General features: G+C 36.4%; 1 protein-coding gene across 1 annotated transcript in view; it reads left to right on the top strand.

Moving 5' to 3' along the window:
* Window positions 1-17,380, top strand: part of LOC131936280 (uncharacterized) — a 46,945-nt gene that overhangs the window by 7,007 nt on the left and 22,558 nt on the right. The window contains exons 8-27 of the mRNA XM_059293229.1: window positions 138-263; window positions 654-748; window positions 1,291-1,460; window positions 2,019-2,118; window positions 3,280-3,472; window positions 4,028-4,190; window positions 4,966-5,089; window positions 8,605-8,902; window positions 10,403-10,483; window positions 10,969-11,057; window positions 11,488-11,626; window positions 11,914-12,022; window positions 12,661-12,788; window positions 13,429-13,602; window positions 13,936-14,042; window positions 14,591-14,702; window positions 15,251-15,408; window positions 15,642-15,744; window positions 15,974-16,116; window positions 16,758-17,004. Coding sequence (XP_059149212.1) covers window positions 138-263; window positions 654-748; window positions 1,291-1,460; window positions 2,019-2,118; window positions 3,280-3,472; window positions 4,028-4,190; window positions 4,966-5,089; window positions 8,605-8,902; window positions 10,403-10,483; window positions 10,969-11,057; window positions 11,488-11,626; window positions 11,914-12,022; window positions 12,661-12,788; window positions 13,429-13,602; window positions 13,936-14,042; window positions 14,591-14,702; window positions 15,251-15,408; window positions 15,642-15,744; window positions 15,974-16,116; window positions 16,758-17,004 — 2,859 coding nt within the window. The remainder of the gene's footprint in view (window positions 1-137; window positions 264-653; window positions 749-1,290; window positions 1,461-2,018; window positions 2,119-3,279; window positions 3,473-4,027; window positions 4,191-4,965; window positions 5,090-8,604; window positions 8,903-10,402; window positions 10,484-10,968; window positions 11,058-11,487; window positions 11,627-11,913; window positions 12,023-12,660; window positions 12,789-13,428; window positions 13,603-13,935; window positions 14,043-14,590; window positions 14,703-15,250; window positions 15,409-15,641; window positions 15,745-15,973; window positions 16,117-16,757; window positions 17,005-17,380) is intronic.

The raw sequence follows: 17,380 nt of genomic DNA, 5'->3' as shown, positions 1-17,380 counted from the left end.
GAGGCAGGGGTACCTGTTAACAAACTACTGACCTCCGTCTTAACCAACCCCCCAGACCACAACACCCTTCCCTCCCTTTTATATGCAGCTATTGAGGTGGGTTAAGTTGATTCTCAATCATACCATGTTCCCTGTAGATGCCGATGAGTGTGCTACCCCAGGTGCCCACAACTGTAGCGAGAAGACAAACTGCATCAACGTCGTTGGCAGCTTCAAATGCGAATGTAAAAACGGTTACACCGGGAATGGTATCAACTGCACAAGTAAGGAAGGACATTTTTAAGATTTTTATAAAATTATATAATTTTTAATCAGTATTTTTTATTAGTTTAAAAAAATTATCAAAACATTAAATCAGGATTTTTTTTAGTATTTTAAAAACTATCAAAATATGTACTCTTTCTCCTATTAAAAAAAACATTTAGAGCGCATAGGGGTCAAAAGCGAAAGAGCTTATAAGATTTGAATTAGGTAAAGACACATCTCTTGTATTACACAAACTGTTGAGCAAAATAAAATTCAAGATTGTGTAAAAATAAAATAGTATGTGCCTGTTGTGTGACTATCTGGTGCTATTGTGTTTGTGTAACGCTTAGCACTATGTCGCTGAATTAGATATATCGAAGTAATATAATTATTCTTTATTTTTATAGACTTGCCTCAAAGCTGTAAGGAAATTCCAAGGTTTACGAACGGCAACAAGTACAAAATAGATCCGGACTTCACTGGCCCCGCGGATGCTTTTATGGTGGGTTGTAATTCGGATGTGATGTTTTGTATTGCAAGGATTACTTTTTAAAAAAATTACTTGAAATTACACAATTCATTTTGTTATGATACGAGAATAACAAAATTTCCTATATACTGATAGAATGTTGCGCGGCATCTGCATTGCTCATTCAGATATGAATACAATTTTGATAGTAGCAAAAAAATTTAGTACTTTATTTTATTTTATTGTTTAGTACTTTTTATTTTCATTTTAAGCTTACAAAATTTTCCAACTTATTTTGACGCTAAAAACCTAATAGCCTGCGATTAATAAATAATGAATTTTATTAGAATTTATAGCAGTAAATTATTGTATTATAGGTATCGGTATCATTTCGAATAAAAATAAAATAGGCTATGAAATATTGAAGTAAAGTGTGGTGTTCACTTAGAAATGCCATATTAACAAAATAGCGAGTATTGTTTTGTTATAAATGTCCTTAACGTAACCATAACCCAAAACCAAACCCATGCTGTACAAACGGCTGGAAAACACTGACATTACACCTGTCACACCAGGTGATCTGTGACAAAATCAACGGCGTCGTCGTCACCAAGTTGCCAGCCATTGGACCCTTTCCTCTCTCCGCCCCTGAAGCTACTGGACCGCTGGTCATCGAGTACGAGCCTAAGCCGTCAGACTTGGCGTCACTTCTGGAGAACTCTGGCTTCTGCTACCAGGATTTCTCGTAAGTCCCGGACAAAGGGGAAAAATATTGAATTCTTTGTAGGTTGTTAAGCCCCCCCCCCCCCCCCACACACACACCCCACCAAGCCTCTATTCTTTCCGAAGAAGTCTTAACCCAACTAAACTACTCTTCTTCTCGTCAACATTAATATTACCTTAGCAATAAGTGCGGCCTTACAAATCCTTGTGCGGGCGGCGTGGTCGACTGGTAGAGCGTTTGACCGCTGACCCGGATGTCTTGAGTTCAGATCGTGGGCCCTGAGTCCACCTAGCTATGGTGGGTGCCTGACTCATGTTAGGGAATGTAAAGGCGGCTGGGCATAGTGCTGACCACACTATCCCTCCATATGCCGAAACAATCTACTCCACCTGCCCCGTTGGACGTAAGATTTCAAGGGTACTTTACTTTTCTCTACTTTTGTATTTCCTTGAATGTTTTTTTTTATTATTATTTATTTTTTTTTTTAGAGATTTGAGCATTGTTTTTAACTTGCATGGTGTTAAGCAGTTACTATTCCTGCACCCAAAAACAAAACTTTTTAAAAAAAATCCATTTCAGGTTCTCATGTTTCCAAGGATTCTCCATGTTCCCGGGAACAAAATGGTACGACGCATACGGCGAGGAACACAAAAATTGGGGGAGCACCAAAGATGAGAAGGTAAACAGAGCAGTTAATTGGCTCCAAATATCCGTTGGTTTAGTCCCAAGCTACTAACACCAAAGCAAATAGAAAATATGCAAGTTTTCAGTATCTTCAGTTGTTGCTAATATTATGCCTGTCAGAAGAAGACAGCTGTTGTCCTACATTTTGGCTCCAGATACACCCAGGGATGTGAATCTTCAAGGCTCATACCTGGGCATTAGATGAGAAGATCATGGATTATCCATGCATCGTGACCCCTCTCTCGACCTTGGCCGTTATAGTCAGCTTCGGTTACAGAAGCTATCAAAATCCACAGGTGGTAATCCTATTACCTAAGAGTCTCCAGTCCTGAATAATTTCGAAATTTTCTCTCCCAGATGGGTTGGTGTCCCCAGCTAACGCACCTAATCTGCCCGGGGTTTGAGCTCGAGACCTTTACGGGCTCTCCTAACTGAACACCCCATCCCCAAATATACAGATAAAGCTCACACAGCATATTTGGTCAATGAATCCGTTTCAAAGATATTATGGGTCTACGACAAATTCCCAAAAGACACTTGCCCGAATGCCGTTTGCCCGAAGCCGATTTCCCGAATGGACACTTGCCCGAATGCGACAAATGCCCGAATGGACACTTGCCCTGATGGACACTTGTGTCCATTCGGGCATTTGTCGCAACGTCCGACTCCCGATATTATGACTCTTTTACACGACTTTGTGCTCTATAATCTGAAGTAGAAATCAAGTGCGGTATAGAGAGTTTTTTCTGTCGGTGTAGGGTAAGGATTAGGGTTAACCATAGCTCGATGGTAAACCGTAGGGTTTGAATGAGGGATATTTCTAGAGTTAAAACTAGTGGGTTGCGATACTAGAAAAAAAAAATCTATTTTTGGTGCCATCTGCAAGCCAACATTCAATAATATAAAATTAATCAATTAAGAAATTAACTTTTTAGTTTCCTTTTACGCGTCCTGAGTGCATGGAAAGTGAATTAGAGGTCATCTTTTCAATGACCATGGCATTTAAATGTATAGTGTGATCTATTGTATGCCCAGCCGACTTTGCTTTCCCTAATGGGATGGACGCAGGGACGTCCTACGAAATCGATCTATCCAAACTCGAGCCTCTCCGTTTAGCAGCCCCAATCTTTAACTACACCATACTTCAATCTACCAGTGCGCGTGTGGTGAGCTGAAGCGATGTCCACTCAGCTGTTACTGTGACGGTACCCAGAGGACAATCGCCACCGACTACGGACGGGTGATGGACAAGTCCAGACTTCCGGTGATGAAACTCAACTTTGACCAGACGACCAGAAACAAGGGGAATGTCGACATCCAGCCAGTCGTCTGCTCCGATGTTCCTGTTGGTGAGATGGGCTGGTTCATTCATATGTGAATTAAACTTTACGATACAACTTAAGAGGCCAGCCGAAAATTAAATGCGGCACTCGGAGTCAGTGTTTCTTCCAGACTTTTTTCTCCGGGAAGCACATGAAATCTTCGGGGGGGGGGGGGCGGTAAACTTTCTTCGGGGGGGGGGGGGGCGGACACTGTTAAAAGTATATATTTTCTATATAAATTATATAAATTTCATTTCGTTCGGGGGGGGGGGGCGGTAAAAAAATTTTCGAGGGGGGGGGCGAACCGAAGAGATGCCTGGAAGAAACTCTGCTCGGAGTTTCTTTTAGACATTTCTTGAAGGGGAAGGGCTTGATCCAATTCCATTTCCGCCAAAGCCTCTCAAAATATAACCAAACATAATTTATATAGAAAATGGGCTTTCTCCCTATACAACCCCAGGTATCTTTAAGGACTGTCATGAAGCATATGCTCTCCATTATTTGGTTCCTATCAATCCCAGGTATCCCTAAAGAATGCCATGAAGCATATAATCTCCATTATCTGGTTCCTATCCACCCCAGGTATCCCTAAAGACTGCCATGAAGCCAAGTTCACCTACAAGATCAAGAAGAACACCATCATGTACATTGATATAGATGGGCCGGGTGGCCAGGAGCCATTCTTGGTCTACTGCGACATGGAGTCATTCAGTCATGTCGGCATTACAGAGATCTCAACTGAAGTGTAAGTCGTATTTTTAGTAAAGTCATGCATGCTGAATCTAGTTTATACGATGTGTGAGTCATATTTTTAAGGCATGCTGACTCTCGCACATTCGATGTAGAAGTCATATTTTGGCATGCTAACTCCAGTTCTTTCTATGAAGAAGTCATATTTATCATTAATTCATGTTGTCTTTCATTATTTTGATGTGTAATCCAATATTTTGGGGACGGCGTGGTCTAGCGGGTGAGAGCTGGACTTCTAACCTGTAAGTATAGAGTTCGAATCCGGGTTCAAGTCAGTAGAAAGTAAAGGCGGCTGGGCATAGTGCTGACCACACTATCTCTTCATAAGCCGAGGTCACAGAAACAAGTGAACTCTACTTCACTTGTCCCATAGACCGTCAGGTTTGAAAGGGAAACTTTACTTTTACTTTAATCCAATATTTTATCAATTTCTACACTTTCGATGTTTAAGTCACATTTTTGTAATTATGTTGACTTAAATATTCTCACTGTACAAAATTGTGTACACTCAGTTGCAATATTTTTCTTCTTCACTACCTATTTGTAAGCCAAGTCTTCTAAAAATATTCCCTAATATTTAATTGAATATGCATACGATAGAATAATCTGGTGCGATTTTAGCTATGTTAATTCCAATTTCCGGACTTGCGTGTCGGTGTATAAAAAAAACAAAATCAGAAATTTACCCCTATAGACAGTCATGTCTGAAAGTGTATCTCTACTTGATTATATATACATCTCAACATAAGTGTTCCTCCCTTTCGCCACAGTCCCACCATATCACCAAACACAACACAGGGCACACCCGTCTCCTACACGCTGGACCATACGAAAATTGACGCCTTGATCTCCGGGTCTTTGTTTTGCTCCCAAGAAGTGAGATTCGTCTGCAAGGTAATAATAAAACTGTACCCCTTATAATACTACAATTAACCTATTAACATGTTCAACATATTAAAATATATTTTTAAAAAGCCAATGGTATGCAGAGCGATTTCGGCATTTCTACAACATGCTCAAACTCTGCTCTGGCTTGAAAATACAGGAACGAAACTTTGGGCCAGAAAATTTCTGATGGTTGATTTCGCATATATCCGAATACGAAAATATCCTAAATTCAATACTGCGTTCGTTTAAAGTTTAAATTAAACCCTTTGTTCTGATAACTAGTGTGACCCCCGTAAGAACCGGGGTTTCTTTCAGCCATTTTTTACTCTAATACTTTTGGTGGAAGATGGGCAGTTATAGACATAGTTATAGCAATGTTAAAACTATTTTACTACTTTGTTTGAGTAGGGGGGTGGACGTGCCGTGGATAGATGCCTAAAAGAAACACTGAATACGATAGGGTCAAACTGAATGGTTTTAGGTAGTCCAAACTGGCGAAAAAGTGCGTTTTAGGGTCAGTTTTTGCGGTTTTCAAAAAACAAATTTCACTACTTCTAGTTGTCCTATAAGAATAAAAATTATATGTCAATAAAGTTTAAGTCTTTATCTGTCGTAATATGGTATTTTTATATCTGTAACACATGTTTGAATGTGTTTTATATTTGTTTGAAAAGTATCAGTTACGTCAACAAATTTCACCGTTTTGCGTGTACCGATCGACCCCACACTGTTTTATTTGGTCGCGGCTTCGCGACGAAGCATCGTAGAAGCATAATCTTAATGTCATTTTAAAGATCGAATTCTAGGCTATCGTTTGATGTATAAATTGAAAAAATAACTTGTATATTTCATTTAAAAAATACAGATTTTAAACTTTAAATGACGATATATACACGGAAACAAACTAATTCTGTTTCAATTTTTACACCGATGTAAAGTTCAGTTTTATAACTACTTTGTGTTGTAAATTCAAGTATTTCTGATTTACGGTCGCGAAGCCGTACCCCCAATAAACATATAACCCTCGAGTCGACTTTCAGCCCCGAGTAAGTTGCTCGCCGAACGGTTTTAAAGGTTGACGACCGATGATGCTAAACGGATTTTACCCTTGCTAGAGCCTTCAAACAAGTTGTAAGTATCATTTTTAAAGTTTCATTTCCATTTTAATAAATGAATTTTAAGTTTGAATGTCAGTTTGGTTTAATTAGTACACGTTATTAATGTAAATTTGAACGCTACAAGTCCACGGTTTTAGCGGGTGAACTACGCTTGTACACAGGGTGTGTTTAGACGTGAAGCTATTTAATTCAGGACATTTTAGGGTCTTGAAATATGGATGCACTTAACTATTAGATGCTAGTGTTTACTAATTCTTTAAAATCTATTGACTGGGATCAATGATAGGGTCGTATTACTACAGTTTATCTGGACTATCACGTCAAAATTATGAATCGACAAATTCAAAATGGCCACCAGACTATCCTGGTTACTATGTGGACGAACTCAATTATTTACAGGGAATGAAGGTTAAATACTTATAAAATACTAATGAAACACAAAAGAAATTTATAATTATAATAACTATACATTTTTATCAATGTATTTAAAACAAAAGACACTAAATTTGAAGGACTAATGTGATTAATTTTTTTATTTTCTGTTGTGCATTCTGATTCTGATTCCCCTGCTGAATAATGTGAAATGGTCTGCGCCAGTCTCCTTAATAAAATGTACCAGATCAATTTTTAGATGGTTGTGCAATTTATTAAGATTGTACATGTTGTGACTTAGTTTTAAATGTTATATTAGTTGTAAGTGTAAGTAGTACTAGTAGTATTTCTCATTATTTATTTATTTTATATGCATATAATAGTAACAATGAAGGACAGTTAAGTTGTCCTATAGGATGTTGAGAACCACAGTATGGCATCTTCATCATTGGATATCTCAACCATTGTGGGACAAGCAACGATTATTTCAAATTTCTTTCAGTAGAATTACTCTTAAAAATATATATAAAAAATATAAATTACTTTTAACAAAAAGGTGTTTTCAGGCTTTTTCATATGTTTCCAGTTATAGTCATAGGACAAATAGTAGGCCTACACAATAGGCTAGTAGTAAATTTAATTATATTTTATTAATCACTAAATCAATTGTTCGTTCCATAGTTGGAGACATTTACGGTGGCCTATCCAGAACTTTCCTTACAAGGGAAGGGAAGAAGGCCAAGACCCCACTCCCCCCTCCCCCCTACAATTCCCAAAACATATTACTTACTGAGTAAGTTACTCTTGATGCTCCACAAGATCAAGGTTGAGGGAAACAAGACGTATAAAGATGTTCCCCCAAAACTGTTCCCCCAAAGCAGTTATCAGGTTTGAAAAGAAACCAAAGCATGTGGCATCAACTGCTGCATCACTTGTAGGCATCACGTCTTTATTAAACTACATTACATTACATTTACTCTACTAAATTTTGATTCTGTTTCTCCTGCACTAGATAACTGTGGTATTTTTTAAAATAATATTTTAACTCATGTGATTTTTGAAAATAACACATTTTTCCACGTCGATGTTACCAACACAATAATTTTAGAGTTATTCCAAAGCAAAAAAAAAAAATTGGAATTTTTTTTTTTTTTTTATGAAAATAAAAGTGACCAAAACGCATTTTTGTCATTTTCAATTATTTTTTTACCTTAGAAAGACTCATTTTAGATGACTGAAAAAAATTGGGCATATATATTACAAACTTTGCAGCAACTTTACCAATTTCCACACTTCTATGTTATTTAGTTTAAAAAATATGGGTTCTCAAAAATGGCACTTTTTGAAAATCAGTTTTTTACCAAATTTTGCTTTTTAAAAAATCGCATAACTTTTTTATTTATTGAGATATTTTTATAAAATTTGTGGCATAGACCTTACAATTAAAAGTTCTTTCATGACATACTCACTCCAGAAGTCTGCAATCAATAGTTAATTTCAGTTTGGACTACCTAATGGTTTGCGCCAAATTGTAAAATCATTATCCTTCTTCAATGTTAGTCTACGTTTACAATAACAAACCATCAGTGGCGTAGCGAGGTCGGGTGTCACCCGGTGCGGCACTTAATGGTGTCACCCCCCAGAGGCGTAGCGACCCTTCCCGGGGACAAAATTTCGATTTGCACCCCCCCTCAAACTTTCGATTTGCACCTCCCCCCTTAAGTTTTCGATTTGCACCCCCCCCCCCCCAAGTTTTTCTCTATATATTTTGCTATTTTTTTCTTGGTGTCAACCCCCTAAATGGTGTCACACGGTGCGGTCCGCACCCCCCCCCCTCGCTACGCCTCTGCAAACCATTATGATGGTGATCCATAAATAACGTTACACTCCCAGGGGAGAAGGTGCTGTACTTTTGTGACGAGGGGGTGGGTGGTTCTTCAGAAAGTATGACGTCGCTTTAGGATTTTATTTTTCTCGTTCCTTGTCCAATAAAATTACAGTTTTTCATCTCTATTTATATCTGTCCACAAGAATTCCAAGCTGACCGCTGGAGGGGGCTACGTGTCTGTCACAAGCGCAGAACGCAAACTTGAATACTTCCCTGGCGCGAACGGTGTCCAGAACTCATGCGGTTGTGGGACCACGCATTCATGTGCCGAGCCGGAAGTGAAGTGTAACTGCGACATTGGCGACGATGTGGAGCGAACCGACTTCGGTTTGATCATCGACAAGGCCGACCTCCCCGTCGTCAGGGTCACGGCCGAGTTCGGAAGTCACCGAAATGGTACATACAGCGTCGGCAATCTCCGGTGTAGCCAAATTCAGTTCGGTGAGTTCAATTTGTGTCTCTGTTTTTAGCGCAATTTCCATGCTGGCAAAAATTGCGTTTAATAACTCGTCATTTCTGGATGGATGGATGTGTGTCCGCAGCCTTTAAGTCGTATCTCCTCCTTAACGAAGCAATATCGAGGACTAGTTTCAAAGCAAATATGTTAAGCCAGAGGCGTAGCGACCCTTCCCGGCGCCCGGGGACATACTTCCAATTTGGCGCCCCCTCGAGAGCAAATTTTCGATTTGCACCCCCCCCCCCCCTCGAACTTTTCATTTGCACCCCCCCTCAAACTTTCGATTTGCACCCCCCCCCCCCCCCTCGAACTTTTCATTTGCACCCCCCCCCCCCTCAAACTTTCAATTTGGCGCCCCCCCCCCTAAGGTCGGCGCCCGGGGACATATGTCCCCCCCCCCCCCGCCCCCCCCTCGCTACGCTACTGCTGTTAAGCAAGTTCCAAGGATGATTGTGGGCCAAAAAAATTCCCGGAATTCTTTCCTGGAATTCCCGGAAAAGCCAAAAAACCTCGAACAAATGCAGTTTTTGCTCCATATCTCTGCAACCAGACCACTTAGCGACTTGAAACTTTTACCAATCGATTCCTGCCATAATTTAGACCAATATTGCCCAAGAAAGTTTTCAAAAATATCCTTTCGTTCAGTCACAAAAAATTCATTAAGAACATTTAAACTGAGCATCGTGTAGGCCTAGGATGATATTTACTACTTTTTTAAACTGAGCATCGTGTAGGCCTCCGTTGATATAGGTTAATATAGTTGTCTTTTTTTAGCGCAATTTCTATACTGGTTTCTATTTTGTTTTGAATCATTAAAACTACTTGTGTTGCATTTTTTTGCTGAATATATGATTTATCTCGATTTAAAATTGTTATGGATAACATAAGGAAATTGCGCTTAAATTTTCACTAGACTTTTTATTAACTTGTTTTTCTCTTTACTTTAATCTTTAATACATTTTCTACAAAGTGTTTTTCTTTACGTCTCATACAATTTAAGAGGGAAAAAAACAAATTTGGCAGTTCATTTGGGGAACTAATTATAAATTTTATCCGTTTCTTCGACACCTGCTTATAAAAATATTTCTGGTCAGCGCCTAACCGTCTCTATTATCCCCAAATCGAGTCAGGTACCCATTAGAGTTGGGTGGACTCTTGAACATAATGTGGTCAAGAGCCTGGAGCTCAATAAAAGAAATGTAACCTTTCGGGTTACCAATGATGTGTCACACGTTCACGCCATTCACAAGACTTCAAGTCGTTGCGATGAGAAAAAAAACTCTCATATTTATATTTATAAGTAAAGCTTTTTACCGAAATCAAATCAGATAAAATATATTCCGGTTTTGGGTTAGTGCCACACTAACCTAAAAATGATCTTGTTTAAGTGCAAGTTCAGATTCAATACCAATTCTTCCTGTTGTTTCTATCGAAATACGGATATAATTTAACTTGCATGTTTTATTGTTTTTACTTTTTTTTAGGTATCGAGCCCAACTGTGAGAAGTATCGTCAGGCAGGTATCAACAAAGATCATACATACCTGGTAGATCCAGATGGCCCAGGTATGACATCTCTAATGACATAATTTCTTGGGTCAAAATACATGCCACAAACATTTGTTCTATTTTAAAACCCATAACTTGTAAATTTTAAGCGCCAACTGCTTTTCGCTTTTTTTTAATCATTAAACTTAAAGAATTCATAACTAGATCTAGATCAAGATTTTTACCCCGCTCATACGTGTTAAATTACAAATAACATTAATTTGAGAGGCATTTTGGATTGGGATTTTTTTTTCATATTGTAATAGGATTAATACTATTTTGATATTTTGCGAAGAGCTTTTTTAAACATTGGATAATGTCTTGTGTATCATAGTTTTAAACTGCTGCGGATAGAAAGCATTCGATGCCGCATTGTTTCATGAGTCCATTTATTTTTTTTTAAATATACATATATAGATCTAGAGTCTAGATCTATAGTAAATATTAATTAGCCCAGCGCTTTATTTTGTTTGTTATTCAATATTTATGTTTAAATCCTATAGGAAAGCAACCACCTTTTAACGTTGAGTGCAATTTTATTGCAAACCCACCCCAAGGAGTGACAATCGTTCACCACGATAACGAGAAACCTGTGAGTAGTTTCCCTTATCTTTTGTACAGGACGATAGACCTTAGTACATAAAATAAAACGAAGTGTCTACTCGGAATAAGATTTTCGTATATATCAATGTAAAACACTACTGTTTTAAAAATATAGATTTAAATTATTCAGTAATTCACTTGATTTTAAGATATTTTAAAAAATTTTATCGATTTATTTTTTTATTTTATCATCAATGAAGCTTTTTTTTTTTCTTTTAACAACTTTAACCATAATGGCTAATGAATACTCTAATCCAAATAACCAAATAGATTCTAGTATAGTTTCTTAATGGTTACAGTTGACTATAATAGTAATAAAACTAGCAAGTAGACCTTCTCTAATACCAGTAAATACTATTCCAGAAAAACTTTTTATGAAAGGTATTTTTAACATTGTTAATTATTTTTGTTCTGTAAAGTATTTGGTCAATGCATCCAACTGGCTCCTACACTACCTTCAAGTCAACCACGACCAACTTGAGGCTCTGAAAAATAGGTCAACCTTCTGCACCCAAGAAATTAGCATAGGCTGTAAGAAAGTCAGCATCCAGTTGCCAGGTATATTTTGCACATCACACACATTTTAATGATCCTTGCCAGATATGTTAGCATTGACATTAGCTAGCAATGTGTGTATTTAGTTAACTACCAGTAACCTAACACCCCTTTTTTAAAAGAAGATTCTATTATCGGACACTGATATAAAAATACCCCCAAAAAAGGATATGTATACATACATATACACACGTTACACATACACATTATTATACTCATACAAGTATGTCTCAATAGTGAGTGTATTAAGTATAGTTCATTTACATGTATTAAATCTATGAATTTCTCAGGCACCATAAACTGGCTGGGAGCTGCTCTAGAATCATTGGAACTTCCTCAATATTTGGAGTCCTGTGGCTACCAGGGTCAGTACTGCAACTGCAATGGTCAAGAGGACAGGTCAGTGTTAAAAATGCTTTGTATTGAACCATCTTGAATAAACACAAGCTAGGTAACAATTGTTGCTGCTCAAAGTAAATGTAGATAAGGATAAGATAACTCTGGGTACACTACTGAGCCATACACTGGACTGGACACATTTAGAAAAGATGTGGAAGATATTTTTGAGGAGTTATTCATGATTTTTTATTGATAGAGGCATTTTATTACATTTAGGTAATGTAATACAATTTTAAATTGCCTATATAGTAGTTTATGGCAATAGTAGTGTAGGAAGACTAGTTGGTTAATATTTGTAGAGAGGCTTATTATGTTTTAAAAAGATATGTGATTTTTAAGAGTGTATACTAGGTTAGAAGGACTGAACATATATGAGGGGATCTGGGTGTATATATTAAATAAAGCTTAATACTGAACTAAAAACAAAACATATATGAAAAAAAATATTTTTTTCTCACTTGTTGATTTGTGTGCTAAGCTATCATTGTCAGCATAACAGAATATAATTACACAGTAGAAAATCAATTCAATCCTTCCTAATATTTTTTTATCAATTTTTGTTCCATAAAGTAAGCAAATAAATATGTAGCTTAACAATTATCTACATTACTAGGTCATTTCAAAATTTTATCTTGTAGTTCGGACAGGGGTGTGATAACTGATAAGGATGAACTACCTATCAAGGCATTGGATTTCAGTAGCATCCTTCATCAGCTGACCAGTAGCAAGGAGCTTCAAATGTTTGTGGGACCAATGTCCTGTTCAGGCAAGTTTAGTATTTCTTTGCTGCACTGTCACAGCATTCCCCTCACAAGAGAACTCTTATATGCCAATTTCTATTTAAAAAATGAGCATAACCTTCTACCTTACCTTTGGTAACTTCAATAGTGGCCTGGCTTTTACAACTATGAACATATTTATGCTAAAAAATATATTCAACCTTAACAGTTTATTTAATACTGAAATTAAATAAATGCAAGTTATGTATAAATCTAATAACTGTTTAATTTAACAATTTACTTTTAATACATTTAACATCTGATGATGAATTATAATAAAGATTGGATGATACAGTATGTGACTGCTAACTCTAGTTCAAAACTGGGTTAAAGTCCATATAATGTCCCTGAGTCTACCCAGCTCTAATAGGTACCTTACTCATGTTAGGGAAAGGCGGTTTGGCATTGTGCTGACCACACTATCCCTTCATATATTGAGGTCACTGATACAGGTGAATTCTACTTCACTTGCCCCATGGACCTAAGGTTCAAAGGAACTTTACATATAACAAGTGATGTTAAAATCTTTTCTTGGTATCTATAAATAATCATAATGATAAAATGATGTTAGACTTACCACACTCCTACAAGAACCAGACCATTAGATTTTTTTACCTTTGTCAACAGAGGTGTTCCCAACCTGTGCATTACTGCAAGACTTCCTCAACAGTAACAGAACTAGCCTAGGTGAGAACTACCTGGTCTCTGGTATGGTCACCATTGACCCTGATGGCCCAGGGGGTGTGGAGCCATTTGGTGTGTCCTGCTCATTCTCCAAGACCACAGTCACTGTGATTCAAAGTAAGACATTGTTTAATTACTTCTTCAGATGATTATTTTATGCTTGGTTTGTTTAACTTACTGCAGAACTCTTTTAAAATAGTAACAAAATGTTAGTTTGAATTTTGATTTTAAAATGTTTTTTAACAATATTTTATATCATACCCAACAAAATTAAGTATAAAGAACTGTGTAGCTTTTTAGTTGTTTATATCTTTACATTATAGACAAATGTCTTCATCAAATCGTTAAGCTAAATGTCTTTAAATTAGCATTCATCAAAGTGCATCATCTCAACTCTAGCTTTTAAAAAAATTCTGTTAAGATGTTTTAAAATTGTTTTCTAAAATCTAGATAATGGCAATCTAATGTCTAGCCCTAACCATGATCCAGTAGACAAATGCTTTGATATCAGCTACTCCGACCAAAATGGAAACCCTATTTCCGCTGCTCAAATATCGGTAACTTTTTACTTCTTATAGTTTGCTTTACATGTACTAAACCATTTTGATTATAATTAAATGGGCATGTTTTTTTTCACTCACCATGTTCTATAGCAATTAGAGAGTAACAAAATACAATCCAACCCCACATCAGCAGCATGTCTACTTATGCAAATTTATTTTTTCTTTCATTATACAAAATTCAAACTTTTGTGGAAGAAAACAGAAACATAAAATTAACAATATATGTTTTTTTGGACACAGCGTATGAATTTTATGAATAAATATTATTTCTGTAATACTGCTTGACAACAGTTAACATAACTAGTAACAAAGTGTAGGGACAGTCTACTGAAGTAATTTGTATACTAACAATTTGACTTTAATTTTAACACCTTGTGAACTATTTGAAATTTATTAATATAATTGTGAGCCTATTGATTGGCTTCTTTTTCTGTTTTAAATCTTTGTTAATTGTACTATTTATGGGTAATTCATCAGCTAAATTAATTGGACTATTCTTGGAAAACGAAATGTAAACCCATTAATTTACTTTCTACCTTAAGGCACTTGTGAAGCGCTCTAACAAATGTCGCCAAGACTTATCACTAGAATGTCAACACGCTCCAGCAACCAACCACGTCAACTACACATCTTGTGATGGCACACCTCAGAAAGGTAGAGTTCAGCAAACATTAGTTTATGCGCAATAGTGTTGTAAATTATTGTAACTTACTTCTAGGTGTTGCTGTTAAGGATCATTTAACACAATAGGGTTGTTCTAGTTAGAAAATTCTAGTTGGAGGCAAAATATCTTATCACTCTAAGCTTTACATACCATATATGATGAACCTAGTTAAAAAATTTTCTTAGCACTAAATGAAAACTGTGTACAGGTAACTTGATTTAATTCTTTAATTCATGTTTAAAATCCATCTTAATGAATTAGCAGAAGATTAAAAAAGTTGCTTGAAATCATATAAGTTAGATGTCCAAAGCATGTATTTATAGTTAATATAAAAGTTGCATGGAGTATGGAGATCATATTTTAATTAGTAGAACTGTTTGTATTTTATTTATAAAGCCTCAGAGACATAATGCATTTAATTGTTAGGTGCTCTGGAATCTTTGAACACTATAACATTAAGTAACTAAAATTTTGTCTCAATATTTATTGTTCCTTATGAAATATTTGTTCCACATTTTAAAAAAAAAATCTGTTTCAGGCTGGGCTGGGAGTTACAAACAGGACAAATGTGCCTGTGGTGTGAATGGAAACTGTGTGGGTGGGCCCACAGCCAGGTGTAACTGTGACATGAATGATGGGGTCGTTAGAACTGATGCCGGATCCATCATCAACACTGACAGTCTGCCTGTTTGCCAGGTATGTTGTGGCACCATTATTGTTCACATTGTGTCATAGTCATTGGGCAATATTGCACTTATCATGTTGACACATAATGCTTAATTATGTTGGGGGATGTCCTCTCCAGTGTCACAGTTAAGATTGAAAAGGAAAAAAATTGCAGGTTTTCGTTTTTTTGTTAATTTGTATTGTAAATCTGGTAGTAAATAGCAGTTCATATGACTACATCAATTTTAACATCCATTGAGCAGGTTTGCTTCAGTATTGAACCTAAACCAGGTACTGCTGACTCACCAGGCCCCCTGTCATATCTTAAGTACACACTTGGGGAACTCACATGTGATGGTGGTCAAGGTAACTGTAGAATATTTTAACGTCTAATTAGTGTAATGAATGACCATAATTTTTTGTTGATAAAACATTAAAAGCACAACATCAAAGTCACAAAATCAACCACGTTATATTAAATATTATTCTCATGTGAGAACACTAAAACAAAAAAGCAAAGCCTAGTTCTATTACTTATTTTCATCATGCTAGGATGGAAAACTTAACAGTTACATAATTAACTCTGCTAATTTAGGCACACAGAAGACATGCCAAGCAGCTCGCCAGTCCTCCGGGTCCAACATCAAAAGCTCATCTGAAGGTCCAGTAGCTTCAAGTTTAGGAGTTCCCATCCCCTTTGGCTGTAAATTTTATCCCAACCCACCTATTGGTGTTTTGGTAATCCTGTCTTTCATTTGATTTACATTAAAACAGTCATTTTTTTTATGCTCATGAATCTAAGTCTATACACCTCTGCAACTATTTTATTTTTGTAATTAATCCATCCTTGCTCTGCTCAGTACTATAAAAACACTAAAAAATAGAATGTTGAGTTTCATACTTGATTATATTGGTAGCAGAACATCAATAAAACAAAATAACTCGCAAAAGTACTATATAACCTTGTTTCAGAAAATGAAAGTTATCTTAAAAATAATAAGAGTGATAATTATATATATATTATATTATAAAAGGGAATGATTAGAAATTAAAGAAAAACAGCTCAAATCTTTTACAAAACATAATTTTTCTCTGTGATTGTTTTCACTTTATGAACTTTGCATTTGAACTTGTCACTATGATGATGTTTGGACTGAAGAGGTCAAGTAAACCAGGAAAAATATAGAAAACAGCCATAGCTGACCTTTAGTTTTCTTATATTAACACTTCGTTCCTGGCAATCCTATTTGATCCTTTCCAGTGTTTCTGTGGCCCAGTCCAACACTCCTCATATGTATTAATGTGATCTTTGTTTTACTAATTAATTTTTAGATTTTACAAAACAAATTAACATTGTGAATGTTTTTCAATGTCTCCAGGCTGTGAAAGCAGAAGATCCCTTGTTCCCGCCCACAATGGACAGCACAACTGTCGTCAACATCACCTACGTGACCATCAACATCACCATGATCAGGGACGTCATGCAGAAGAATGAATACTGCACCCAAAATGTCTTCCTGTTCTGTGCATCCCCTGAGAGCCTGCAGCTGGGTGGCAAGTATGGCTGGTACAACTTCAGAGAGGAGCTGTCTTATGAATGGGTGGAGCTGGCTGAAACAAGTGATGGTGAGTTACCTCCCATGGGATGTTTTTTTTTTTGTTATTATTATTAAAGGCCTTTATGCCATGAAATAAATAGTTTTCTGATTGAACTAAATATTATGTTGGCAGCTGTATTTAGGCATTCCATATTATATGTTTTTCATTTGAGTTTAAATTTTATACTTGTAGAGACGTTTAATGATTTTATATTTTCAAATCTTATCATCATAAAAAGTGTAAGATCACCATTCTTGTACATTATCGGTCACAAACATCAGTAACTTGATTGTGTTTATAACTTGACTCTATACTTACTCTTCTACACAGAAAAAAATAAGGAAAACTTTGTGATAAATTTATTTTCCTTGAAATTAATTTGTCATTTCAACTTAATTTGTTG

Source organism: Physella acuta, unplaced genomic scaffold (assembly GCF_028476545.2).
Source record: "Physella acuta isolate Inbredline_101_S28 unplaced genomic scaffold, ASM2847654v3 ptg000005l, whole genome shotgun sequence".
NCBI lineage: Eukaryota > Metazoa > Mollusca > Gastropoda > Physidae > Physella > Physella acuta.
The sequence above is the reverse complement of the archived record's forward strand: the minus strand, read 5'-3'. Positions and strand labels throughout refer to the sequence as shown.